This window comes from Pelodiscus sinensis, chromosome 1, assembly GCF_049634645.1.
Source record: "Pelodiscus sinensis isolate JC-2024 chromosome 1, ASM4963464v1, whole genome shotgun sequence".
Taxonomy (NCBI): Eukaryota; Metazoa; Chordata; order Testudines; family Trionychidae; genus Pelodiscus; species Pelodiscus sinensis.
Genome location: NC_134711.1, coordinates 53226419 through 53254071, shown reverse-complemented (window position 1 = coordinate 53254071; position 27653 = coordinate 53226419). Strand labels below are relative to the sequence as shown.

The 27653-nt window shown below is 42.5% G+C and overlaps 1 protein-coding gene across 2 annotated transcripts in view; it reads left to right on the top strand.

Moving 5' to 3' along the window:
• Positions 1 to 24912, top strand: part of GXYLT1 (glucoside xylosyltransferase 1) — a 57348-nt gene extending 32436 nt beyond the window's left edge. For both annotated transcript variants that reach the window (XM_075930109.1, XM_075930116.1), the window contains 4 exons: positions 1221 to 1472; positions 12812 to 12935; positions 13281 to 13453; positions 22064 to 24912. In XM_075930109.1, coding sequence (XP_075786224.1) covers positions 1221 to 1472; positions 12812 to 12935; positions 13281 to 13453; positions 22064 to 22225 — 711 coding nt within the window. In that variant the 3' untranslated portion in view covers positions 22226 to 24912. The remainder of the gene's footprint in view (positions 1 to 1220; positions 1473 to 12811; positions 12936 to 13280; positions 13454 to 22063) is intronic.
• The last annotated feature ends 2741 nt before the right edge of the window (positions 24913 to 27653 follow it).

The following is a 27653-nucleotide window of genomic DNA, read 5'->3' as shown; positions in this document are numbered from 1 at the left end:
TTAAGGGAATATGGATTGCATAAATGGACTGTAAGATGGATAGAAAGCTGGCTAGACCAGGGTTTCCCAAACTTTTTACTTTAGTTAGAACCTGTTTTTTTCAGTACTGTTTTTTGCAGCCCAAAAATATAAACACATAGGAAAAAAAAAAGAATTAAAAATGAATACATTTTCAGTGTTTCCCCCGGCTGCATCCTCTACCCAGCCTGGGCCAGGGCTATGGGGACCCGGTGCCACACGGGCACTCTAGGTGGGAGCAGGAGCAGATTGGGGGTAGGGTATCTGGCTAGGAGGGAGGGTGCAAGGAGGGGTGGGGTTGCCTGGTGTCCAGTTTTGTACCTGACAGTCCGGTATTTGAGGGTTCTGTCTGGGGAAACAAATTGAGAAAATACCGGACATATAAAATGTCCGGTATTTTCTAATTAGGTAAGTTTTATTATAATTAGGTGTATCAGTCCATAGCTGCGAACTGGCTGGCTGGTAGATGTGCTAACGCATTGTGAGTGTGTCTACCAGCCAGGCAGTTCGCAACTACTCGACAGAGGGTATGGGGGGGAGCAAAATGGAATCCCCAGGGCCGGACTCACTTGTGTGTCCGGGTCTGTGTGTGCCCAGGTCAGTCCCGCTGGCCAATTCGCTCCTTCTCCACCCTTGCTTCTCCTCCCGATCTCCCCCGTGCAGCCATGCTTCCAGTGGACGGTTCCCCCCACTTCTCCTCCCGATCTCCCCTGGCCAGCCCTACTCACCCTGATGACTCCTCCCCCCAGCCCTGCTCCCCTCACCCCCTTCCAGCCAGGTGATTCTCCCCTACTTCTCCTCTCAATCTCTCCAGGCCAGCCCCGCTGCCCCCGTCCAGACCTGCTTCCGCTGACCAGCCCCCTGCCCCCATCTCCGCCGAACAGCCCGGTGCCCCCAACCCTGCTTCCCGGCGGCCAGTTCCTCCTCATCCCTCCCCCCCCCCCCCCCCCCAGCCACCTCCTCCCAGCCTGCCTTGCTCCCCTCCCGGCAGCCACACTGAGGCCCGGTATTTTTTTCTTCGTGGCCTGGTATCAGGCTGCGGCCCATAGTTTGGGAAACACTGTGTTAGACTGTTCTAAATTAGGTTTCAGTTTCTTTCTATTCTTATTATAGATAAGATAATAAAAGCATGTGTGCATTTGTAAACTGCCTGAAGTAAATCCATTGTTTCATATAAATTTAGAAACTTATTTCCTTCACAGTTAATCCTCAAAGATGTGGATTCGTTGCTGTATGTTGATACTGACATCCTGTTTTTGAGACCTGTTGATGATATTTGGTCTTTTCTGAAAAAATTTAATTCCACACAAATTGCTGCAATGGCACCAGAACACGAGGAACCTCGTATTGGATGGTATAATCGCTTTGCTAGACACCCTTATTATGGAATAACTGGAATAAATTCGGGAGTAATGCTAATGAATATGACACGTATAAGAAGAAAATATTTCAAGGTATGTTGCTGCCTTCGTTGATTTGTCAGCATTCACTTTTTTCATTCAGATTGTCAGGGGAAAATAGTTTCAAATAATGAGCATCAGTTTTGAAAAATAATGCTGTTTTCCAGTATACTTTTCTCTAATTCTGAGATCAGAATATTGCATAAAATAAGTTTTATTTAATAAGCTGATGTTTTCATATTTAGTTGCAACAATGTTTGTTTTACAAAAACCTGAATTTGTGACATTAACCTAAAAACATTTTTGCTGTTTCCTGAATTCTGGCAAAATGTTCACGTTAGTAATTTCCATTTGTTGCAGCAAGTTGCATTTGTCTGCAGATATTTTAATTTATTTTTCAATATACTTATATCTCTCTGAGAACCTAACGTGATTTGTGCAGTTTTTGTTGTATATGGCAAAATTAACGGCAAGTAGACTGTTCAGAGCTTCAAGTGTGCATGCATGGTAATATGACCAGGAGGTGGTGCTACTAGATCACTTACTAAAGCATTGTGACTTCTCTAATGACACATGCTATATTATTTCTTAATTTTAACCTTTACTGTAAAAAAATCACTTGGTTAAATTAAGTATCAATTGAGTTGTTTCAACAACACCTAAATCATTAAAATGGCTTTCTTCTTTTCAACTTTGCTTTTGTACTGTTACAAGTTGTATCAGTACAGAGATTGACTGTTACAGTTGAAACAAGTGAAGAGAGTACATTTTGTTCTGAAAACAATTGTTTACAGTAAATTGTGACTTCAGCCCCATTGTTAATTTCTCATGGACATTCTTGTCAGAATTTTGTTTCATTATTTTTAAGCGGGAGGGTCGGTTAAGGGGGTAGTCCATTTTGGGTAGTCTTAAGTTATAAAAGAGATGTGAAAGTGGTGGGTATTTACTACTTTTTTAACACGTTTCAAGGTATTTTGTTGTCTGTGGACTAGAACTTGGGGACTGGGTGTCAGCAGATCAAGTTTGTTTTTTTAATTGTGCCATTAAAATGCAGTGATAGCATGAACAAGTAGGCTTAGCCTTTTTGTACCTAAACTACCCACCAGGGGCGGATGAGAGTTTTGCGGAGCCCAGGGCAGCACAATATCACGGAGCCCCCCTTTGGAGGAAAAAACAGAAAAAAGGGGTCCCCCCCTGTGCCCACTCCTCCAGTAGACCCACACTGATGATGTGAGCTACCCCCTCCTCATCCCCTCTCCTAACACCTCCCTCTACACCTGCCCTGCCTCTCTCCTCCTGGTGCTGGTCCCTCCCCTGAAGGTGTCTGCCCTTCTGCTTCACCCCCAGAATTCCCTGGCACCTGCACCTTCCCTTACCTCTCCACCCTCCTGGTGCCTCCCCCATCCCTCACTGCCCCTGCGCCCTTTGCCCTCTTTTTTCCCTGATGCCCACCCCCTCGCCATCTTCTGCCCCCATTCCCCTCATGCCCCTGTGCCCTCACACATGCTTTGCTCCATCCCCACCTTCCTCATGCCCACCCCTCCTTTCAAGCCTTCTCCCAGCACCTCCCTCTCCCCCCTTTAGCCCCCAATGCCCTTACCCTCTCCTCTCCCAGCATCACCCTGTCCCCCCCCTCCGACTAACACCTCCCCTCCTGCCCTTTTCCCCATTGTGTCCACTTGGCCCCCTGGCATTTGTTTCTCCTCCTCCTTTCTTCTCCTGACCTGCCCCCCTCCCCTCAGCACAAGCCCCTTCCTCTGCCATCCACCTTCTGCCTTCCAGTGTGCAGGGCGGCCCCAGCCCAGGCTCCAGGCCATGTGCCAAACCGTGCGGTGCAACGCTGGGCCACGCAGTTTTAAAGTCGCAGGCTGTGGCATCACGCCACACCATGCCACGCCTGGGCGTCTCCCCTCTCAGCTGTTGCGCGGCGTTTTAGCACGCCGCGCATGCTCTCCCTCGGCCCCACGTGGCCCGTACTGGCCGGCGCCGGGGAATTTCAAAAATGCGGGGCTGCGGTGCCCCACCACAATCCCGCCCTTTCTCCTCCAGCAGCCACCAGCCAGCCCTTCAACGGATGGCCCACCGGGAAATTCCCGGTATCCTGCCAGGCCAGTCCACCTCTGGTGCTGGCACAGGGCCTATTGAGGCGTGTGGCCCGGGGCAGCTGCCCCGCTCGCCCTTCCCTATATCTGTCGCTGCTACCCACTCTGATGATAATCACACATAGAATTGACTTGAGCATCTAATTTAATATAGATGTGTAATACAGAAGATTGATGTGTGTGTATATATCTTGAGCACTGAAATGTTGTCTCCTTGTTTGTGAAGGAACGCTGAGTGCATAGAATTAAAGAATCATAGAATAGTAGAACTGGAAGGGACCTCCAATTCCAAAATGGAATTCTGACTTTTTTTCTTCAATAGTTACCAAAAGTTAATCAATCTCTGTTATTAGATTTCAACCATTCAAGAACTCTTAACTTGGTTTGCAAATTCACTGTTGGCCTTTTCCCATCTTCTTATAAAACATCTACTTGCTTAATCAAGGAAGAGACCATTGCATCTGGCATCTTCACAAATGTACTCTTTTCTTTTAATAGAAGACATATCCTCAGTCTCTTCCTTGTAGCCATTAGAATGTTAATTGTGAGGAGTGAAGACTCCTGAGAGCAAAAAGATGGAAGAGTGTTTGAAGAGGCCAGTTCCGTTTAGCTGGTGTTAGCCAAGTTAATGGCCAAGACAAATTAGTGAAAACCCATCAGTGGGAATTCTGATATTTGTGAGGCTTCAGGATCCAGAAGCATAGCTGTCTGTATACAATATAATATCACACAGCTAAATGTCATGGGCTGTAGTGATCTTCACTCAGAATTTGATTGGGAAATGGTCAAGGCTACAACCTGTGACTGGCAGGAGGATTTTGGGAAGGTAAACCTGAGTCCTCCCACTCCCATTGGTTCTGACACAGGGCCGTTTGGGCTACCAGTAATCTGGCCACCAAGGCTGCTTAAGGCTGTCTACCTGGACCACTTTCTCTTGTGCACTCTTGCCTCTATGCCGAGTCATCTTAGTCCAAGGCTTTCTCTTGTTGAGGAAATCTAAGTCAGATTAGTAAGCGGGGGTAAACAAAGTCCAGGGCCTGCAGGTGAGGGAGAGGGAAATAATTCCCTTATTGTTTCTGGGGTAGGTTCTCCATTCTTTCAGGATGGGTCCCTTTGGGCAGCTGTGTCAGATTTTAGGCTTCCCTCTGCTCTGCTATGGACTGCAGTCTGCTCACTTCCAGCTCTGCCCACCCCAATGAGCAGTTTCCCTGTCTTTTAATTCCTCCACTACGTGGAGCATGTGCTGCAGATGTGGCAAGGCAGGGCTGGGTGGGTCCCAAATCCCTTAATCTCTTGTTCCCCAGTGTGGGGTTTATACATCCCATCACATAAGAATAGGGGAATAAGTTATGGTATCTAGGGAGAAAATAGTAATAATGAATAGACCTTGGAGGACACCAGAGCCGGCCCACAACTTTTTGGCACCTGAGGCGAGAAGCTTAAATGACACTCCCATGCCACCTCGCTTGGGCCAAAACTTTGAAAGGTCTCAATTCTGCCTTCTTCCTGTTCTTCTCCTCTCATGGTACTGCTCTGCTACCTACCCCAATAAAGGAGAGCTAAACTTAAAATGCCTTGTTCAAAAATGTTAAATAACACTTACATTTGCTGTTCAGGCATTTGAAAGTTAACTAGTGTAATGCGCATCTAGAGCAGAGAGAATACAGATGCACCAGCAGTAGACACAATTTTCTACACTCAGGGTCCTAGTACAGCCCCCCCCCCCCCCTCTTCCCTTCATTCTGGCACCTGAGGCAGCCGCCTCAGTTGGCCTCATAGTAAGGCCAGCCCTGGAGGGCACGCTAACATTTTGAGATTTAGCTGTTTTACTCTCTCTTTCTCTAGTCAGTACAATAAATTGCATTAAAATAAAGTTTGTTGCACAGAGAAACATTACTTGACTAATGACAGAGTTAAGGCTGCGATCCCAACTTTGCCTATGTTCCTTTACATAGGCATTACTATAGTTTTCAGTTGCAGTGATCTAATTCTTTTTGCAAGGTTCCAGTTAATTTGGTGCAAACAATGGCTAGAGCTTAGTGACTAAGACAACTGTTAAGTATTTATTTTTATCTTCATTCATTCATTATGTGGTCCCATGCCTCATAAATTGTATACCATCCAAACCTGCACTGAATAAGGAAGAGATTCTGCAGAAAAAAAATAGCATGTGACTGTGTAATTGGAAACTGACTAGTAGGACATATGCATAAGAAAGGAAGAATAGAGGTTGAATGAGCAACATTAAATCTTTCCCTTTCTGACTTTTTAAATACCTGATTGTGTAATGTTAATGTACTTTTTATTATAGACATTAATAAAGAAATGTAAAAGAAAAACAGGAAATTATAACAAGTAAAATTTTCTAGACCCCAAGTTAAAACGGTTTTTGTTCAGTATATAAAGTCAGACAAGAGGGGATGTTAAAGCATGGTGGTGTTTTTGAGGGAGGAAAAATGGCGGGGGAGGGGAGATTATACTTTACCTATTCTATACTTTTGACAAACTGCTCAAGTGTTTTTTTTTTTTCCTATAAGCATGTGTGTCTTGTAAGGATTTTTATATTGTAAACTCTTTGGGGCAGGATCATCATCATGTCCTACAGTGCCTGCTAAAAGGGTCCCAACCCTGGTTGGAGCTTTAAGTGATAACAAAATTTAAGTAATGAATCCCCATCATCTCCACACTGTATGAAATAAGGTATTTGCAGCCCTCCCTCCTTCACTGTGTGTGGAGTCATGGATCTTATCACATCCACATCTACTAAAAATGAAATTCCACTCAACTTTCTTATACATCAGTAATGTTCCTATCCTCTGTTTGCCAGAAGCTTGGAATGAGTGACAAGATGGACCACTTCATGGTTATCTGTTCTTCTCACAGCTCAATTCCCCAACCTGACACTCCCAGTGCAGACAGTCGGCTAGTAGAGTAAAACCTGACTCTGTGATTCCCAGAGACAGACTTGTCCAGTCTCTGTCTCCCTGAGATCCAAAAAAGACAAAGACTAATTCACTCGTGGCCACCACCCAAGTGAGTAAAAGAAACATAAAATAAACCTTTTTCCAGGAAAGAGATCACTTGGGAATCCCTCCCTCCTCCCCCCCCAAGACAAAGCTCTCCCTCCTGCCCCAACCTCTGTTTTGCTTGGAGTTGGGAAAACAAACAGAATCTGCAGAGAACAATGGGCTCTGCTCCTTCTGGATGATTTAGGCACGTAGGCTTAAAGACACAATAATCAACCAATACTGGTTAATCAAAACAAAACATAACTGCTGTTGCAAGCACAGTAAATGACTGGGTGTTAAAAAGCCATGCAGTTAAATAGAGAATCAACAAGTGTAGAGAATCAACAAGTATAGCGTGTTGACTGCGTGACAGGGCATCCAAGGACAAAACCAAGAAAAGCTGCAGACCTTGGAGGACGATCCAGGAGTCAGTGGGGATGTGCGTGATCAAGAGTCCTGAGCCAACAATAACAACATCTGCCCGAGTCAACGACCTTCGAGAATGCTGTGTTGGGACTGTGAGAGAGCACAGTTTGTGAAAAGCAGGATGTGGACTTTTGGGAAGTTGAGAGGGAATAAAGATAGTTGTAATCTTGCAATAAAACGATTTCGTGCTTGCACCAGCCGGAGTCCGTGCCTTCATACACCACAGACTCGGGAGATCCCTGGGTTTTAATCAGTAGTTACAAAGAGAAAAGCAATTAACTAGCTTAGATGTGATTTCCAAACAAGGAGAAAACAATAAAACCTGACACACGTTTCAAGAAGCCCATTCCTGAGAGAGCTTGTCTCCCTCCATACCTAGACGAAACTGCTCTGATCTCAAACAAAGAAGAGGAAGAAAAACCCCTCTCTCTGTTTGAAATTCCTATCTGCATTTTTATTGGCTGACTACCCAAAGCCCCCTCCCTCAGGTGCATCTCCAGTTGTTTAACCCTATCGTCACTCTCCAGGTAAGTCAGATTCTCCTTAGCAGCTCCTGTTTATCACGGTTCTGTTCATTCTCTCTGAAGCATCTGGCATTAGTCTCTGTTGGAAAGCAGGATACCGGGCTAGTTGGACCTTTCTTTGGTTTGACCCAGTACATTCTTAATTCACTGAGAGTTATCTGTTTGTGGTAAATTTCTCCTGCAGTTTTTTTATTTATGTATGTTCAGTGTGTATTAATAGTACAGTAGCACTTGTGTTTCCCATAAAAACAGAAAGCAAATTACATGCACAAAATTAATTGATGTTCAGAATTCAACCAAATCCCAGTTATCTTTCACCAAACTCTAAAAGATACAGCTATTCCTTAGAAGTTAGTGTTAACATTTTCAGAAGAATTAAAATTACTGGGCACTTAAGTCAGTTTTGAAATGGATGTTAGGCATTTTAGGAATCTTTGGACGTTTTAATCTAGGTGTTTGCCTAGGAAGTATTTTCTAGATGAATTTCAAGTTTCTGCCAATTCTTGTTGAAGTACCAGAGCTCTGTTCATAAATAATTCTTACAAATTGCAAGTATGTCATCTTATTTTATCAAAAGATGTGGCTTTATATGGCTTATTCAGCAGCAATGCAAATTCTGGCTTCCTTGTCCACCTTGAAAGGCAGGGTAATGACCATTTATCATCCGTGAATTGCTCATCTACTATGAGCAATTCTCTCAGCTTTCTCTGCTTTTATTCCTGGCTTGTTCAGCATAGTGTAAAGGAAGGTGATCTTTGCAGCTGAACATTGTGGATTTCAAAGAAAGAGAGGGTGACCTAGAAGACATTATGCTGAACAGTAGAGAGAGAAGCCAGATCCATCAGCTTGAAACTCAGAACAAGCCAGCACAAGACTGATGTAAATAGTGGAAATTGGTGCATACTCAGTGCACCTATGGGTACAGGAGGAGAAGGAATAAGAGCCCACCTTCCGTATGTTTCAGAGTGTGCTGTGCACTTGAAGCTTACAATTCAGGCCAAGGCTTACACGATAATTTGTGTATTGAATATTGTATATTATGAAGTGGCATGTAAGCCACTGCAGCAACTTAGTAGCTGAGAAGGTAAAATAAAGGTTCCAACAACCAACCGTGTGGTCTAAGAACCATTCTATAGAGTTTGCTTTATTTATATAACAGAAAATTCAAACCAAGGTCAAATAAACTCAAAGTACTAATAGGATGCTTTTCCAGATTCTACTGGCTGGAAAGGTAGAGAGCCTCTTCCTGTCACCTTTTTATAGCTTGACCTGGTTACTATTCAGCCCTCCTTCCACAGCTTCAGTCCTTCCAAGTTGAGGCCCACCAGTAGTGGTGCATTAGAACAGCCTTGCTGCGGTTATCTGCTGTTGTCTTCTCCCCTTTTGTTGTTTTCCTTTGAAGTTAACTTTAACTATCTGGTCCCCTTTGAAATTTCTGCTTGGATCAGGGGATGCCCCAAACTTTGTGCTTCAATTCTTGTAATGTTTGCAAACAGCCCATGCCAGTCAGTGACCCACATAGGGGTCACTTATGCTGCTTGGGTGTAGCACACATCAGCGACAAGTGCAAGATTTCCTAATCCTTTCAGCCAAGAACCAAAAAGGAGCACACTTTTTTACCATGCACTATGCCTTATCTCCCAGGCCAGAGAGGACGCAGGGTTTGACAGGGCTGTGCTATAGTTCGTTCCTGAACCCTGGCTTACCTCTGAATGGATACTGCTGGGAGTCACCTATTGCGGATTGGACATGAGCAAGCACTTGAAATTGAACATGAGCAAGCTCTGTTCCATACTGGTGTTCTTTCAGATGTGGTACTCATGCCCATTCCACATGCCGTCCTTCTTCCCCACTGTCTGAGTTTCCAGCAAGAAGGGACCGAGGGTGAGGGGAGCACACAGAGGCCCCTTGTACTGTGCCATGGAGGCGCCACTGCAGGGGTTGCTAGAGGCACTCCCCTACAGGTACTGCTGAGGGTACTTCTGGCACCTGTGTACATGGCACACATGCACTTGTGGATTAGGCATGAGCAACACATCTCAAAGAATACCAGTTACTAAACAGGTAACTGTCTTTTATCAAAATCCACAGTGTTTTCCCCATGTAGCTTTCATGTTAATCATCTGATAATAACTTCTCAACTAGCCTGTTAGTGCTAATCAGCAATTGTGAGCTTTTAATGCTTAATTTTTTATACTTTATTAAAGAGTAAATTGAGTTTATTGAAACACAAAAACTGTTTCATTTAATTGTAATGCAATGTTGGTTTTTAATGAATTCAGTAAAGTACACAGTATTAAGTAAACATCAACATTACTCCATTTGGTGCCCATATTTCTCTCAGTGAAACTGCTGCTCAAAATAACACTTCCATTTATCTGAATCCCCAATTATCCAGAAGTTTTGGATATTAGGCCATTTGGGTGAACAGGATTATACTATATATGTTGAATTTTACTGTTTTTATTTGATGCATAGTTGAGGTCTTCAGTTGTGTGTTTATATAGTTTTTAATTTTGCATTGGTGGGAAGGTGAATTGCTGATTCAACAAATCTCTCTTCATTCTTAACATTTATGTTTTCCCTACCACTTCTTGTGTGTGCATTTTTTTTTGGGGGGGGGGGGTGTCTTTTTGTGACCAGTTCACATTTTCCCACAGTTCAATCCGCTATCTATTCAGAAGTAGCTTGTTCCACCAGTTTTGGTTGCAGCTACTTAAGAAAAGAACTTTTTGCTTCACAAACATAGGATTTTCTTATGCCCCAAACTTTTCCCCTCACCTTTAGATACCCTCTCTGCAATTATGTTTTTGGACTTAAGAATTCAGTAGCTTTTGAGGTGCTGTTCTTAAGTGATGTAGATCCTGAATCTCATTTACTAAATGGGATCCCTATTTATCAATATGGTGACAGATCCAAGATCTTGACGTTTTACTGGAATGCTCAATATTGTATTTAGAGAACAAGAATCCACTACTGTAGTGTAGGCAAAAAGGCTGTAGACAGTATCTCCTAAGTTGGAGGTTAGGCTGAAGTGTGCCTGAGGAAGAGTATAGGACTCATACACTTTGCGAGTGTGTTGCTCATAAAAATGCAGTTTACTCCTTGTAAGTCACTAAATCTGTTCTTATCATAGAATCATAGGACTGGAAGGGACCTCGAGAGGTCATCGAGTCTTGCTCTGGTTCAGGACTGTGGGAGCATCTTAGAAGTACAGGTTTCCAGACTCAATTGGCAAGCAACCTATAATTGAACCTTCTCTGCTCCCATGTCCTTCAGCTGTTCTGGGAGGTGGCATCAATGAGTGTCTTTACCCTCAGTGTCATATAATCTTCTGATGAGTAGAACTACAAGTTGGAGTAACAAAGTTGCTGAGAGTGAGTGGGGAAGGAAAAATCAGCAAAATAAATGAAAGCACTCCAGAATCAATGGTTGGAGTGGGGAGGGTGAAAAACAAGGAAAAATGAAGACACACAAATGAAGAATTAGAGTAAATGATCGGGGGGGGGGGGGGGGGAAGGAACGACTGGCAACTAATATGAGGGCATATTGTAAGGGGAACAAAAGGCAAACACATTCATTCACTAATCCATCCCCAGTAGGTGGCTGTAACAGAAAAAAATTCGGAAACTACTGCAATAGCTAATTACTTACTCTGTTTGACACTACCCATCATTTTTTCATTTATTCATATGCATAGTATCACATTTGGTATTCATATTTTTGTGCTGAAGTTTGTTTAACTGGTAGGAATTCAACTGTTTCTCTCTCCATCTAGATTCAGTTCTTGGTGTGTAATCAGAGATTACTTCAACCTGGAAATCAGTGTACCAGTAGAATTGCAACTCAGCCATGTAACTTAGGGGCTCTCACCCCTCCACCCCCTTGTTTGGGAATTTTTCTCCTCCTGATTCATTTCCCTCCTCTCCATTCACTTTTTCCCAGTGGAAAGTATTGAATGGGCAGCCCATGCCTTTCCCCTACTCTACCCCCTTTAGAGTCTCAGTCTGAGCACCATTACTCAGCTAAACTAGGAGTATTCTCCCCTGTTTTACAGTGAAAATTTGAGGTTCAAGAGTGTGATTTTTTTTTTTTAAATTCAAATTACATCTTCACAGAAAATGAATTACAGGAAAGTAATTTTCCAATTTGTATGTACAAGTGACACTGGAAAACCAAATAGATGTCTATATTTTGTCATTTGTAGGTGCCAAAATTGGGATCCAGTTTGAGGTCTGACAGTTGGGACTTATATTAGTGCTGTAAAACCTGACATGTGGGACTACCATATACATAAATAAGGAACCATGGGGATAATCAGTCTTCATTTGTTCTGTATTTGGCATCAGTTGCTGTAATTTTGGGAGGGATATATGTTCTTAATACATCACAAGTTGTCAAAGTCCCTTCCTGCTTTAAAATCAAAATTCAGCTCACTTTAATTATAGAATCCTAACCACCTTTTCTGCACTCCCTGTTTTTATGATCTTTTCACATTCTCCAGTTTTGTCAGAATAGTTCTTAAAAGTGTACATTTGAATCTACAGGTGAATCGTTTGTGTGGTTACTTTTGTAGATCAAGTTAAGGGACCATAATTAAGAGTTATAAGTTAATTTTTAATTAGATTGATTCAGTGAAAAACCTTAATTTTATACATTTGTACAGTTGTTTTATAAATAATCTTTCACAGAAGTTTTTGTGTGGGAAATTTAGCCATTTTAAAGTTAGTCAAAACTTTTGTTTTGAATTCAGTGTAAAAAAGCTTTTTATCACCTAGCTCAACACCTGGTTTCTGAATTATGTCTGCTTCATTTATATTTAACAAGTCTTCAGCCCCAGTCCAATACTTTCTCTTATTAATGTAGAAAAATTGCTTGAGGTATGGGTTTTGAGGAGAGACTGGGAAATCTGAAATTCAATTTAAAATACCTTGCAAAGCCTTATGCAGCATTTTCTATTAGAATAGATTTCATATTAGATTCCATTAATCCATAGCAAAGAGTACATTTGTTTCTTGGTATTGTTAGTGTGCGAGGTGCTTTCTAGGGGAAATAATTCATGGTCGCCAATGAAAAATTATTATTTTATATGGTAATTGAGAAGAGGAGATGAACAAATTTGCAGAAGAATAACTTTTTTCTTGAAAAAGAAGACATAATCTAAGACTTACTGGACTTGGATGTAACTTAATTTTCATGAAATATGAAAACTTGTTTAAAAGAAAATCCTATGCAATTTCAGGGATTCCAGCTTTGAAAAGCAGATTACTGGGATTCTTTGATTTCTCTTTTGACATATTTCTGTTTCTTCTTTGTTTATTCCTTTTAAATAGAATGATATGACAACTGCTCAGCTGCAGTGGGGAGAAATTCTTATGCCACTACTTAAAAAATATAAACTAAACATAACATGGGGTGATCAAGATCTATTGAATATTATGTTTTTTCATAACCCAGGTATGTCTTTTTCTCATTCACACTACAACTGTAATATATTAATCTTGTATTTCAGTTCTAAATCCAGAAAATTTGCTCTTTTCAGAATTTGTAGTGGATATGTTCCAGATAAACAAAATATTATTGCTTTTAAAAGTATTCTTTATGTTGCTTTTGAGAGACCATTTAATCCAAAATAGATTTCTGTTGTACTAATTTCACCTAATTATTGCAAATATAATTGTACACAAATATTTTAATAAATCTCTGCAAGATGTTATGTTGCCAAGAAAAACCATAGATACATTTTGGTTCTCTCCCAAACAGTTTTGCTGTGAACTGTGTCCTGTATATTTTTCTGAACAGAGAGTCTTTTTGTGTTTCCCTGCCAATGGAATTACCGACCTGACCACTGCATTTATGGAAGCAATTGTAAGGAAGCTGAAGAAGAAGGAATATTTATTCTTCATGGAAACAGAGGAGTTTACCATGACGATAAACAACCAACTTTTAGGGCTATATATGAAGCAATAAAAAAAGTAAGTAACTGGATATACTACAGTCATCCATATCTTGTGTAGAATTAATTATAAAATGTATCATTTGTTACAGAATTAGGATGTGACACTTTTTCTTGTTTGTTTTTATAATCCTCACCTTCATCAATTCCAAATAATTAACACAGTAACACCCTTTAAGCAATTTGTAATTCAGATGGATTTCAGGTTTGGTTTATGACAAAAGAGAAACAGAATTGTTTGTTCTAGTTCGAAACTAACATTTTAGATCATGCAAGAATTATGATCGGGTTGGAATTTAAGATGTATCCTAGGGATGTTAGCGTGTAATTGAATAGTCATGTAACTGCATTAAGTTTTAGTAGTTGCACGACTATTCGATAGTCCCTGAGGCGGGGCTGGTGGCAAGTGCATTCTGACCCCACTTCCAGGGGTCCACCTTCCATCCCGCACTGTTGCCTCTGTAATATTTCCCTCAGGTTCACTTTTGTAGCCATCACTTTTTTTTAAGTTCATAAATCTCAATGAAATGCTGAATGTCATAATTCTGTGTTTTTGGGGGGAGGGATCAGAGATCAGTACAGGATGGCAGGTGGGAACTGGTCCTCAAGGTGAACCAGTTTAAAAACCGGCTTCCCACGTGAATTGGCTCCCGCCTGCTGCTCTGCACTGCTGCCTCTGATACAGGTTCACTGCAGACAGAAGCTGCCCTGGGAGATGCTGGAGCAGTCTCTGTCCACAGGGAGCTCGAACTCCCCTCCAGACAGGGGCTGTTGTTGCGGAATAGGTTTTGGCTGCGGCGAGCCTGGACCACTGTGGACAGAGGCTGCTTCATGGCAGCCTCCCCTGCCTTGCCCTCCCGCCCCTCCCCGGCACTCTTGGATAGAGTTAGCAGTGCGGGGGAGAAGGTTTGGCAGGTGGCACCGCAGAGCTGGTGCTGGAGGGAACCAGCTTTTACACCAACTTCTCCCAGCACGGACTCCTGCCACCACCACACTTGCTGCCTCTCATAGAAACAGCAAGAGGAGGGGAGAAGCGACTAGTAGAGTAGTGACTCAACTAGTCACTAACATCTCTAATTTATATATGGTTCTTCTTTGAGTACTTGCTTGTGTTCGTTCCGATATATGTACGTATGTCATGTGCATCATCACTTAAGACTTTTTTCCCTTATTGGTGTCTGTTGGGTCAGTTCTGGTGCCTCTTGATATGGCATCTCTATGGGATGATTTATAGGCACCTGTCAGCCTGCTGCCTTCTCAGCTCCTTCTTTCCATCTGTGGTGGTCGCTGGCACTTGCTTGGCAAGTGATTCCTATAGTAGTCTGCTTCCTGCAAATAGATTGTAGAGAAGTCTAAATAGTTAACATACATACAGTGATGGTAGATGAAAGTTGGCAAACACCCACCAGGACTCTGGGGCAAGCCATGGTCCCAGGGTTTCGAACAGTGTGTGGTAAACACATGCCAGTCAGTGGGGGGGGGGGGAGAGAGAGAGAGAGACACTGACTTTTGAGAGAATGCAATCTGTGGCAGACCACTTTTGATCAAAGACAACTCAGCTGGCACTTTTGACTCTGATCCTGCCAGAGGAACTGTTAAGCACTGTAACCCTGTGCCCTGGTGGTCACCCCGAGTTCGGGTGACCCTCGTCCTTCCTAGCTGATCGGACTCTTGGCCCTCTGACCGATCGTAGCTCCCGGCCGACCGTGCGGGATGCCGGAGCCCGCACTGGCTCGCAGACGCCGGGAAGGGGGCTCGGGCCCTCCCTCACTCCGAGCCCCGACCCAGGGCCCTAAGACGGGGACGCTAGTCCCTAGTCAGTGGAGGGGGTTACGTTCCCCCCAAACCCTCCACTCGCGGGGACCACGGCCCCGCCCTGGGTCACTTCTTCCCGGCCGGTTGTTCGGCGCGTTCCCCCCAGCAAGGGGATAGACTCACCCGGAGTCCCTGTCGCGGGTGAGGCTTCAGCCGCCGCGAGTACCGTGTCTCCTCCCCAGGGTCTCCCAACAGACCCGGTTCCTCCGTCCTGCCTCCAGCACTCCTCTCCCCCGGTCCGTGGTCCGGTGCCCTTTGAATGGCCCGCTCCCCTGCGGACGCTGGGGCCGGCGTGGTCCCGTGACTCCAGGCCCCGCCCCTCCCCGCACTCTCCCCGTCGCCTCCGGTGACGTCATCGCCCGGCGCCGGGGAACGCGGCGGGCCGACTCCTGTTCCCGGACTCCCCTTCTCAGTGCGGGGCGGCGCGGACCCTGTGCCTGCCCCGTCACAAGCACCAAGAATCTTCTTTCATGGGGTAAGCTAAGAAGAGGACACAATCCTGGCAGCACCATTGATGCCAGAGGTGCCTGAGATGGTGCAAAAACTCTTGACTCTTTCAGGCACTGCAGGTTCTGACCTCAATAAGACAAAAACTAGCCCCCTCAGAAAGCTTGCAATGATGATGAGACACCGATCTCCACCCTGGTCATCTTTGGGAGACTTGGCACTCATGGTGTACTCACCACAGCAACACAGCACTCTGCCTAGATGTCGGTCTTGTTCTCAATGCCAGTCACACTTCAGGCTTTGATAATAGATTCCATGCTGAACCCTGCATTGGCACCATTCCCAATCTTGGCACTGCTCATCACTGAGGTGCTACGCTATACTTTATGGCAATCCTCCCCATGGGAGCTCTGGTATTTGTTGTGTCACCATTGCTCATCAATGCAAGGATGCTTGGCACCATAGGGCACAGCACTCTGCTCATTGCCTAGAAGTGCGTCCTCTGGCTCGGAATTACAGGCAGAGTCATATGTCTCACAAGGAACTAGATCCAGAGTGGATCATAGAAGTCCAACAGGCGAGACCCAGGAGCTTGTGCCTTGATGGTGGGGTTCTGGCAAGTGACAGGTGCCTCATCAGAAGCCACTATGGCTCTTTTGGCTACAGGTAGTCCAAGGTTCCCCCGGGGTCTCTCTTTTCTTTCAGCATCCTGGGGGGCAAGGGCGTCCCCTTGGAAAGAGGATGAATCTCTGAAGCAGAGGTCTGGGGCTGTCACACCAAAGCAGTGGGGGACCTTCCAGGGCTGGAGGAAGTCCAGGCACCAGTGATGATCCAGATGAAGCAGTGGTGGGTATAGCTATAACCCCAGTGCTAAGCCCACCAAGAGCTCTTACGTTGGATGGCTCAGATCCTTAATCTCCAAATAAAGGAGATTGCAGAGTCAGCCCCAGCATTGGTGGACATTCTGATGGCATCAGAGCCAGCAAGAATTGCCTTGCCCCTGAATGAGGCAACAGACCATAAAAGCACTGTGGCAGACCTTGGCATCTCTTCAGCGCACTGCCATGCAGGTATAGAGGAAATATTTCGTTCCATATCAAAGGTGCGCATTCTCATCCTCCACCAGGCTCCTTAATTGCTGTGATGGCCAACAAGAAGGAAAGGCAAGGACAGCGGGACCCATCACACAAGACCAAAATGTCAAAAAAAAGTTTTTGACTCCACAGGGGGTCTTCACCTTAGACTTGCTAACCACCAATATCTGATTAGTCAATATGTTTTTAATTCTTGGTCAGCATCTAAAATTTCAGAGAGCTCCTGCTAGCTGATTCTAGTGCAGAATTTGGGGTCTTGACTGAAAAGGGCAGAGCAATAGCCAACACAACCCTCCAGGTGATGCTATACACCATGGACATGATGTCCCAAGCAATGGCTACAGGAATGGTAATGAGGTCTTCCTCCTGGCTACAGTCATTTGGCTGCCCCCACAAGGTTGAAGAGGCTAAAGTTCTGCATGGTCTTTATGGCCTCACTTATTCCTTCCTTAGATCCAGGAGGTCTGGTAAACCACCCTAGACTTACCCTATGTGGAAATACACATCTTTTATGTCTACACAGCAAAGTTATTTCAGAATAATGCCATTATTCTGAAATAACTACACAAACGTCTACACAGCCATTCTGTTATTTTGAAATAATTTCGAAATAACAGGCGGCTGATTCCGAAATCTGTACACCTCATCCTACGAAGAATAATGCCTATTCTGAAATAGCTATTTTGAAATAAGGCGTATGCAGACACTCCACTACTGCTATTTCAACATAGCCCCCTCCCCCACCAAGGGCCACTCTAAATTATTCCACTCCGGTGCCTCTTGGGGCTCTAAATTGAGATAGCATGTCTACATTAGGGAAGCCTGCCTTGGACTAATCTTGAGGCTTCTTTGTAGTGTGCACGTGTTATTTCACAATAAGCTATTCCAGAATAACTATTCCAGAATAGCGTATTTTGAAATTGATGTGCAGTGTAGATGTAGCCATAATGATCTTCCAGCGACACAGAAGATGCCTTTGGTTTGTAGTAAATCAGAACTACAGTCAGTTCATGGTTCTGTCCTTTGGCCTTATTGGCAGCCCTAAGAATCTTCAAAAAATGCGTGGTGGTCTTTCTCAGAAGGAGAAGAGTGCAGGTCTATCCCTACCTAAACAATTGGTTAGTGAGAGGTCAGTACAGGTGCAGGAGTAGGTGAAACAGCATATGAATATTGTATGATCCATTTTCAAGAGCCTGGGTGTCCTGATCAGTGAGCAGAAATCTATGCTCATGCTCATCTAGACTACAGAATTCATAGGGGCGGTCCTCATTCCAAACCAGGCAAGGGCCTTCCTGCCAGAAGGGAGCCTCAGGTCAGTGCTCATTTGAGGCCTGCTAGCATGCCCCACCCCCGTGGCAAGAAACTGCCTAAAACTCCTCAGACATATGGCCTCCTACACCTACATAGTGCAATATGCATGCCTCAAACTCTGCCCTTTGCAGCTGTGGCTGGCATTGGTGTATACAGGGCATTGCCTGGATGGGTGCTGGAACTTTTATTTTTTTATAGTGAGGGTGCTTTGAACAATTGAACCACACTGTAAATCCTGTATATAATGAAAAACATTTCAAGTCAGGGCATGCTGCATCTATGATTGCCTTTTAGATAGAGTGGTTATTCTTCCTCAAGTGATACTCAGTGCTCTTCAGTGATGGTTAAATCAAGATGTGCTGAAGTTCCCTTTACCATTGGTAGGGTTGGTCATGTGTGCCTCACATACAGGATGGGGAACCTATCTGGGGCCCGTAGGATACAAGGTCTGTGAGCACAAGAGGAGGTGCTCTGCACATCAGCGTCAGGTGTTAAGGGCGGTTTTCCCTTCCCTACCAGGTGTTCTGCTCCAAGCTCCAGGATAATTCCATGTCAGTCTTCGCAGATGACCCCATGGAAATTTTTTATATAAACAAGCAAGGGGATGCATGATCATTTCCCTTATTCCTCAGAGTGTTGACATTCTGAGACTACTATTTAGCCCACTCCACTTACCTTAATGTCCCTTATCTTCCAGGCTCCTAGAACAAGATAGCAGCTCACCTGGCCAGGTCCTTCACCCACCATCAGAAGTGGTCTCTCCCACTTTTTTCTGGAGGTGAAGGTTTCCTCAGATGGACCTGTTTGGACCAGGAGCAACAGGAAATGGTCCCAGTTATGCTCATACCTGGGGCACAGTTAAGGGTCTCTCTTGGATGCCTTCCAACTGCCATGGGAAGGCAGACTCCAGCATGCTTTTCCCCCACATTCTTTATCCACAGGGTACTCTTCTGTGTCAAAAGAGACAAGGCACATGTCATTCCCATTGTGCCAGCGTGTCTGCATCTACATTGGTTTGTGCTGCTCTGGCTGGGGCAGGACCCCTATGGGCTGGGGGCTGCTCCAGACAGGCTGGAGTGGTCCCCAGCCCAGATCACGCTTCAGTTGGTTAACCGGTTAAATGTTAGGTCAACCTAACATTTAACTGATTTACTGGGGTTTTACAGATCTAATCTCACAGGGCTACTGACTCATGCTTCACCCAAACATGGAGCCTCTACATTTGATAGCATGGCACCTTTGTGCCTGAGCAAAATTGAATTGGTCTGTTCAGCACCAGTCCAAGAAGTCCTTATGGGCACTAGAAAGTGATCAGCTAGAATGGCCTTCCTTCCATCACTGTGGTCTCTTCAAAAGGGGTGGGGATCTCCTCTCTGAAAGCCACGCTCCCCTTTATTTTGGACTATCTGATCCATCTGAAAGGGGAAGATCTAGCAGTCTTGTCTGTTAGTCTGCTTGATGACAATATTCACATTCATCTTCCATTCAGTGGACAGTGCAGTTTTCTCCAACCCAGTTAGCTCTTGGTTCTTAAAGGACTTAAAATGCCTGTATCCACAGGTCAACCATCTCTGTTCCCCTTAAAATCTCAACTTGGCCCCCTCTAGTGACTGCCAGAGCCCTTGTTTGGGCTGCTAACAACTTGTCCTTCCTTTATTTGTCCTGGAAAATAGCCTTTCTGACGGCTATCGCCTCAGCTAGAAGGATGTTGAGAATTTGAGCCTCACCTTCAAGCCACCCCACACAGTCCTCTTCAAGAACAAAGTGTAGATGCAGCTGCACCTCTCGTTCATTCTGAAAGTGGTCTCTCATTTCCACAAAACTAAGGATATCTTTAAGCCCTGTACAGCTAAACATGAACAGAGGCTGCATTCTTTGGACATTAGATGAGCTTTGACTTTTTATGTAGAAAGGACCAAACCCTTTTGAAAGTACACCCAGTTATTTGTGGCTGTCGCAGAAAAGATGAAGAGCAGCCTAGTGTCAGCTTAAGAGCTTTCCTCCTTGATAAAATCCTGCATTAGCACGTGCTGTGACCTGCAAAAGGGCCACCCCTACGTTCTGTGGCGCACTCCACGTGGCCATTAGCCACATCAGTGGCATTCGTGTTGCAGTTGTTGACATCTGCAAGGCAGAGACCGTGTTGTCTATTCATATGTTTACAGTGCACTACACACTTACTCAGCAGGAGAGGAATGATGCAGCCTTTGTGCAGCTATCTTCTAGTCTCTGTCTTACAGGAATTTTGATCCCACTACCTGAGTTTCCTGGCGAGTCACCTATATTGGAATAGACATGAGTAATACCTTGAAGAAAAGAATGGTTACTAACCTTTCTGTAACTTTTGTTGTTCAAGATGTGTTGCTCATGTCCATTCCACCACCCACTTCCTTGCCCCTCTGTCAGAGTTGCCAGCAAGAAGGAACTGAGGATGGGGTGGGCCAGCAGATACCTGTACATGGAGGCACCACTCCTGGGGGCATTAGAACTGACCTGACAGATAGCACTGAGGGAACAAGTCTTCTGGGGACTTCAAGCAACACGTGCACACCTTTATTGGAACACCCATGAGCCACACATCTTGAAGTACAACAGTTACGGAAAGTTTAGTAACCATTTTTTTATCAATTTAAATGCATTCAAGATTTTCTTTTAAGCACAATGGATTCTTTTTTATTCTGCAAGTAAGGCTTCCAATAAATATTTATCACTATATCAGTATATTCACTGAAGAGCTGTAAAAAGTAGCGTTGATGCACATTTTAATGTAGCGGACTATTTTGTATATGACCTTCAAAAAACAGTTGTTTATTTTAATGGTGCTTTATTACAGGTTGTCATATGGATATAAAAATGAAGAAAAGTACTTTTGGGGGACTGAAAATACACTGCACAGAAAGAAAATGTGCTCCTATAAAAATAAGATTCTTTGTTTCCTTTGAGCAATGTCTTAAAAAAAACCAAAAAACCTTTCCTTTTTATTTATGACCCCATTTGGTTCATGAATATTCCACAGAACGTATGCAAAACAATGCTGATCTGAGGGTTTTAAGATTAACAAAATCATTCTGCCTCGAAATGTTGGTTTTGCAAATAATTTCTTTCATATCTCTTATAAAAATATTATAACTCTAAATCAATTATTGTATTTGTACTTTATGCTCGTGTTAAGTACAATATATGCTTGACATTCATTCAGTTTAATGAAATTGTTCCATCTTTATTGGTACTATAGATTACCCGTTGTACTGTTAATTCACTGTAACTCAATAAGAATTTTAATATTTTTTTTAAAAAAAGTGCATTTAGACTAGGATAATTGTACATTTTTTTCAAGCCTAAGCTGAGATGTAGCAGGCATGATATTGTGTTAACAACCCACGAATTATGTTAGTTCTTAAAAGCTTATTATACATTTGCTTGTATGTCTTGGTATGTTGATTTTATATTTTGCCTAAGCCAGGGGTTGGGGGCTGCTGACTCCCAGAAAAATCAGTCTGGGACCACACACAATGAGAAGCTAAAAAAACAAAAATAATCCCTCACTAACATGGCCCCTGACCGAGAAGGAGAAAGACACATTCCCCTTGCACACCAGAGCCTTGGGGAGCCCAGGTTAGTAGATTTTGTGTGCTCCAGCTCTGCAGAGGGGCTGGAGTGCCAGCATGGGCTCTCCAGTGTTGGGGCGGGGGAGCCCTGAGCCTCAGGGCCTGGATCCAGGCAAGCCAGGGGTCACATCTGGCCCCCGGGCCTTAGATTCCCTGTTTGAGAGATGACTCTTTCATATTGTATTCAAAACAAACTAAGCAAAGTTTTTATTAGCCTTTGCACAGTAAGTAATGGAGTTATTTTTGTTTCACAGTAATGATGGAAGGCATTTTCATAGTACTCGTGCTTCTTTGAAAAAGGAATAGTGTTCTTACACATGACCTTAATGTCATTTCTCATTTTTTCCCCTCTAGTATTCCTTTGACGATGACCTGGTTAATTTCCTGTTACAGCCCCTAGAACTGGAACTGCAGAAGACAATGCATACGTACTGTGGAAGAATATACAAAGTGTTCATAAAGCAGCTAACAAAAAGCATAAAAGATATTTATGATAGAAGATCAAAGGGAAGTTGATTTACACTGCAAACTCACAAAACTATTGAAGTCAAACAAAGACAGAATATATAAAATGTATGAAGGATGTTCATGCAAGAAGTATAATATTGCTTGCATCAGCTTATTTGTAGTATGCCCAGGTAAATGTTTACCAGTGTAGATAAAATGAAGAAACTATTCATATTATGAAGAATAGAAACATTTTCCTGCAAAGATATTTTTAAGGTTTTTTTAATCACTGGTAAATTTCATTCCAGTACAAGTAAGTATGGGAGCTACTGGCTATTCCAGTTTTATTCTGCATAATTCAGTTTTCCGTCATACTGAGATGAGAAAAACACAGATGAAGATAGATCTGTTGGTAGAGTGTACCTCATGCATTATCTATGATTCTGCTAAACTGTGAATGTAGCAATAATTGAGTCAGCACTAACCTCACTTTAAAAGTGTGAGAACAAAGTTGTTTACAAGGGTAGAAGTTAATTCTGTTTTCAAAGAAATGTGACGTAACCATTGACAATCTGTGCGTGCGCCTTTATATATGTTCATCTCCTACATGTTAAAAATATTGTTTTGACAATCGTTTCAGATTTTAGATGTAAACTGCACACTATAATCAAGATTTTTAAAGTAATTAATAACTAGTGTAAGATGAATTTGTTTTCCCTGTCTATAATTGTTATTTCGTTGTGATACAAACCTCATAACAAATTGTGTCCAGCCATCTTGCCAAAATATTCCAGCTGAATTTATTACAAAGATTCAATATGAGCTTTTTTCTTTTTATCACTTGCAATGAGACTTTTTTTTAAATTTCATTGAGCTTTCTGGAAGCAGAAATATATAATGGAAAGTTGCCTCTTATATTTAATTACTAAGAACGATTGTGTGATTTGGTAACGAACTGTGAGTGGGGCTCTTAATGGTTCACCAAAATACATATAGGACATGTTTCCTATGAAAACTATTAATCATGAGGAAATATTATACACAATAGCTAAACCCCTTCACTTCTACAAGTTTTGTGTATGTATTTAAGTGGTTCCATTGACTCCAATGGAGCTATGCTGGTTTACAGAAGTATTATGCCCCTGTGTGTTTTTGTTTATAGGAAGCACGTTCCATTGTTTTCAGGATATACATTATTTCCTTTTGAAAAACGAAACAAAATAAGAAAAAATCCATTTGCTACAATATTTTATTACTATTATATGTGAATGGTGCGTAATGCTGTTTTAAGTAATACATGACATGAGTTTAGATAACAGTTCTAATTGAAATGAAGTAATTATATGGTTGCTTTTTCTGGGAATTGCTTTATAATCTGAGTCTAAAAGATCTCTTTGCTGTCTAGTCCTCCTTGCTTTCCAGGAGGCCCCATATAATGCCATCTTTCTGTTGAAGGATGACTGGCTCTCATATCTTTCAGATTCAGCTGGATTGAAGGAGTCGCTGAGCAATACAAAAGCATACTCTCTATTGGCAGCACTGCTTCTGTAGCACTCCCAGCCCCTGCTGGTCCAGGGACCAAGAGATTGAATGGGAATTAGAAGCCAAAATCTCTTGCATGATGTGCAGTGCACAACCAATAGTCTTATTAGACAAATCTGGAGCTGTTATTAATTAAGGGTTTTGATTATAGTTATATTAAATATATTTAGATGCCAGAAGCTAAACTGCTGACTTCACACACAGAACATCTTTTATGCATACCCGTGTTGCATATGAAATAAAAAGTATGTGAGCCAGACAAATCATGTTGATTCTGCTTTACCATCTATTGCAGTTTTTCTTAAACTGTGTTCCGTGGCACACCAGTGTGCTATGTGGCAGTTGGAGGTGTGCCGCAGAGAACAACAGAGTTCAAAATGGCAACCTTTTTTTTTTTTTTTTTCCTCTCAATAACTTTTCCCCTGATCCTTTTTTTTCCCCCCTCAAAAAATCCTTGGTGTTCCTCATTTAAAAAAAAATGTATTGTTTGGCGTTCCTCAGTCTTACAATAGATCAGTGTTTCTTAAACTTTTTAAGTCACCAAATGGTCACTAGAGCATATATTCTTATTTTTAGAATATTGTAGAAATCAGATTTTTTTTACATATTTACTTGTATTTTGCATGCTAAAACACCATAGAAAATTCACTTCACTATTGAAACTAGTTCATATACATGGTTTGCATTCTAATGAAGTGAAAGATATTTTTAAAAACTATTTAAAAAAATATTCCTTAAAAACTGTTTCCAGATTTAAATCTATGACAGTGAATGAAATTGTAAAGTTGAGTGACCTGCAGCATGCAGTGTATTATTTTTTTACATAAATTTTGTTTTGTATCTGTTTCTGTCTTCAGTTTTTTACTTCTATTAATAGTACTGTGTGATTATGTTTACAGACACTTTCATTAATAATATTCTGCTTTTACATATTCATAACTTATGGAGATACTTACCCTTGGGACTGATGTTTTCGTGCTTGATCTTTACACAAATGTTGGATGTTTGTTTTTTGAAAGTTTGGGTGAATCCTTTGAGCCATTTTTGAACAAAATGTTGAAGAAAAACTGCAGTAACTTTATCATATAAAAAAATTCCACTTGTATTTTCTGAACAGAATGGAAACAAAAATGTCTGAATTTGAAAATTAAAGCTTGTCATAGAATATACACTGTAAAGTTGGTTGTATTCTCATTAAAAGGATTTTGATTTAACATTTTTGAAAAATGCATTCTGTGTAATAGATTTTAACAGTGCAAAAACTTAAGACAACCTCAGTGAACCTCTGGGTTTTGTGGAAAATGTAAACTTTTCAAAAATGGTTTAAAGGAACATGTGCTGCTAGTGACCCCTCCTACTGACTAATTAGCCTCCCAGCATATTTTTTGTCTCCTAGATTGTTGGAATTTTTTACAGTTTCTAGTCCTCTAGGATCTGCAAATTATAAAATGTTCTGCTCGTAAAAACAAACTGTAACTTACAAAATGTATTTCCTGGAGACAATTAGAAGAATGAAGGGCTGTTCATGTGAGGGGAGAATCTTACGCTTCCTTAAGAATTTCTCAAACTGCACGTGGGCAAGGTTATATCCATAGAGTTGTAGAAATATGTATTTAGCCTGAAACTTGGCTGACGTGTGCTTTCTAATTTTAGAAATGTCTTGTTTACTACAGCCATTGACCGGTGCCATTTGTCATGATGCAGCATTAGCAGGCCATCTGAGGTGCCTCAAACTCTCCATTTGGCCTCCCGCTCCTTCTGATGGCCCTGGATGTGTGTGATAATCCACTTGTATGATGATTTCTGGGAGACATTCACCTGCCCCAAAACTGCACTTGAAACCACTCACCAATCTGATGCCCTCCAAGATCCTTTCTAGACCTTAAGCAGCCATAACCCTTGATTTCACAGTCGAGCTCCCCATGTCTTTCTGGCATATTGTAGTCTTTATTGTGGCCGATCAGTTGACAAAAATGGTTAATTTGCTGTCATTGCGCACCTGCTCTCTGGAAAGAAATGTCTCAGCTTCCTGGAGACTCAAGTCACAGAATGTGTCACAGCTCATCAGCATCTGCAATTTTCCATGGTTTTGGCATGATACTCTATAATTGCTCAGGGTCCACACTTGCACATTCATACTTCTCACCCACCTTCTGATGGTTAGTCTGAATAAGTGAATCAAATATTAAAACAATACATATATGCTGCTTCCTGTTTTTCTACCAGGACAAATTGTTAAGCCTCCTATTCCCAAGCAAAGTTTGCTAACCATAATGCTATGTCTCTACCACGCAGAATCAGTTTTATGCAAATTGTGGCTTCCCCCCATTTCCCTCTGACTGTACCTGTCAAGTCCATCAACTGTGCAGCCACTGACTGTGTGGCAAATTCATGAGGTCCAAGAAGAACTCCAGGCCTATCTGGATATAGACAAGGCCAAGGAAAACTACAAGTGATACTGACTGCTGGCATCAAGAAGGCCTGGCATTTATCATCAAGCAAAAAATGTGTCTTTCTGCCCCAAACTTAAACACCAGCCAACCAGGTCATAAAGTGGCCATCAATATTCTGGTCCATATTCTGTCAATCAGATAATTCAACCCATGGCTAGAACATAAGAATGGCCATATTGGGTCAGACCAAAGGTCCATCTAGCTCAGTAGCCTGTATGCCGACAGTGGCCAATACCAGATGCCCCAGAGGGAGGGATCACAACAGGTAATCCTCATGTGATCCCTCCCCTGTCACCCACCCCCAGAGAAACAGAGGCTAGGGATACCATTTCTATCCATCCTGGCTAATAGCCATTGATGGACCTAACCTTCATGAATCTATTTAGCTCTTTTTTGAACCCTGTTAAAGTTCTAGCCCTGCCTGCATCCTCTAGCAAGGAGTTCCGCAGGTTGACTGTGCGCTGAGTGAAGAAAAACTGCCGATTAATTTCATTTGGTGACCCCTAGTTCTTTTATTATGAGAATAAGTAAATAACTTTTCCTTATTCACTTTTTCCACACCAGTCATAATTTTATAGACTTCTATCATATCCCCCCTTAGTCTCCTCTTTACTAAAAAAGACCAAGTCTTTTTAATCTCTCTTCATATGGGACCTGTTCCAAACCCCCAATCATTTTTGTTGCCCTTCTTTGAACCTTTTCCAATGCCAATATATATTTTTGAGATGAGGCAACCGCATATGTATGCAGTAGTCAAGATGTGGGCGTACCATGGTTATATAGAGAGGCAATAAGATATTTGTCTGTCTTAGTCTCTATCCCTTTTAATGACTCCTAACATTCTATTTGCTTTTTTGACTATTGCTGCACACTGAGTGGATGTTTTCAGAGAACTATCCACAGTGACTCCAAGATCTTTCTCTTAAGTAGTTATAGCCAAGTTAGTCCCCATCATATGTATAGTTGGGGTTATTTTTTCCAATGTGCATTACTTTACATTTATCAACATTAAACTTCATTTGCCATCTTGTTGCCCAATCACTTAGTTTGGTGAGATCTTTTTGAAGCTCTTCACAATCTGCTTTGGTCTTAACTATCTTGAGCAGTTTGGTATCATCTGCAAATTTTGCCACCTCACTGTTTGCCCCTTTCTCCAGATCATTTATGAATAAGTTGAATAGGATGGGTCCCAGGACAGACCCTTGGGGCACATCACTAGTTACCTCTCTCCACTCAGAAAACTTACCACTTATTCCTACCCTTTGTTTCCTGTTTTTTAACCAGTTATCAATCCACGAAAGGACCTTCCCTCTTATCCCATGACAACTTTACTTGGCGAGGGACTTCGTCAAAGGCTTCTGGAAATCTAAATATACTGTATCCACTGGATCTCCCTTGTCCACATGTTTGTTGACACCCTCAAAGAACTCTAGCAGATTAGTAAGGCTTGATTTCCCTTTACAGAAACCAAAAGACCCCTCCCAAAAGACAGATGACTACGG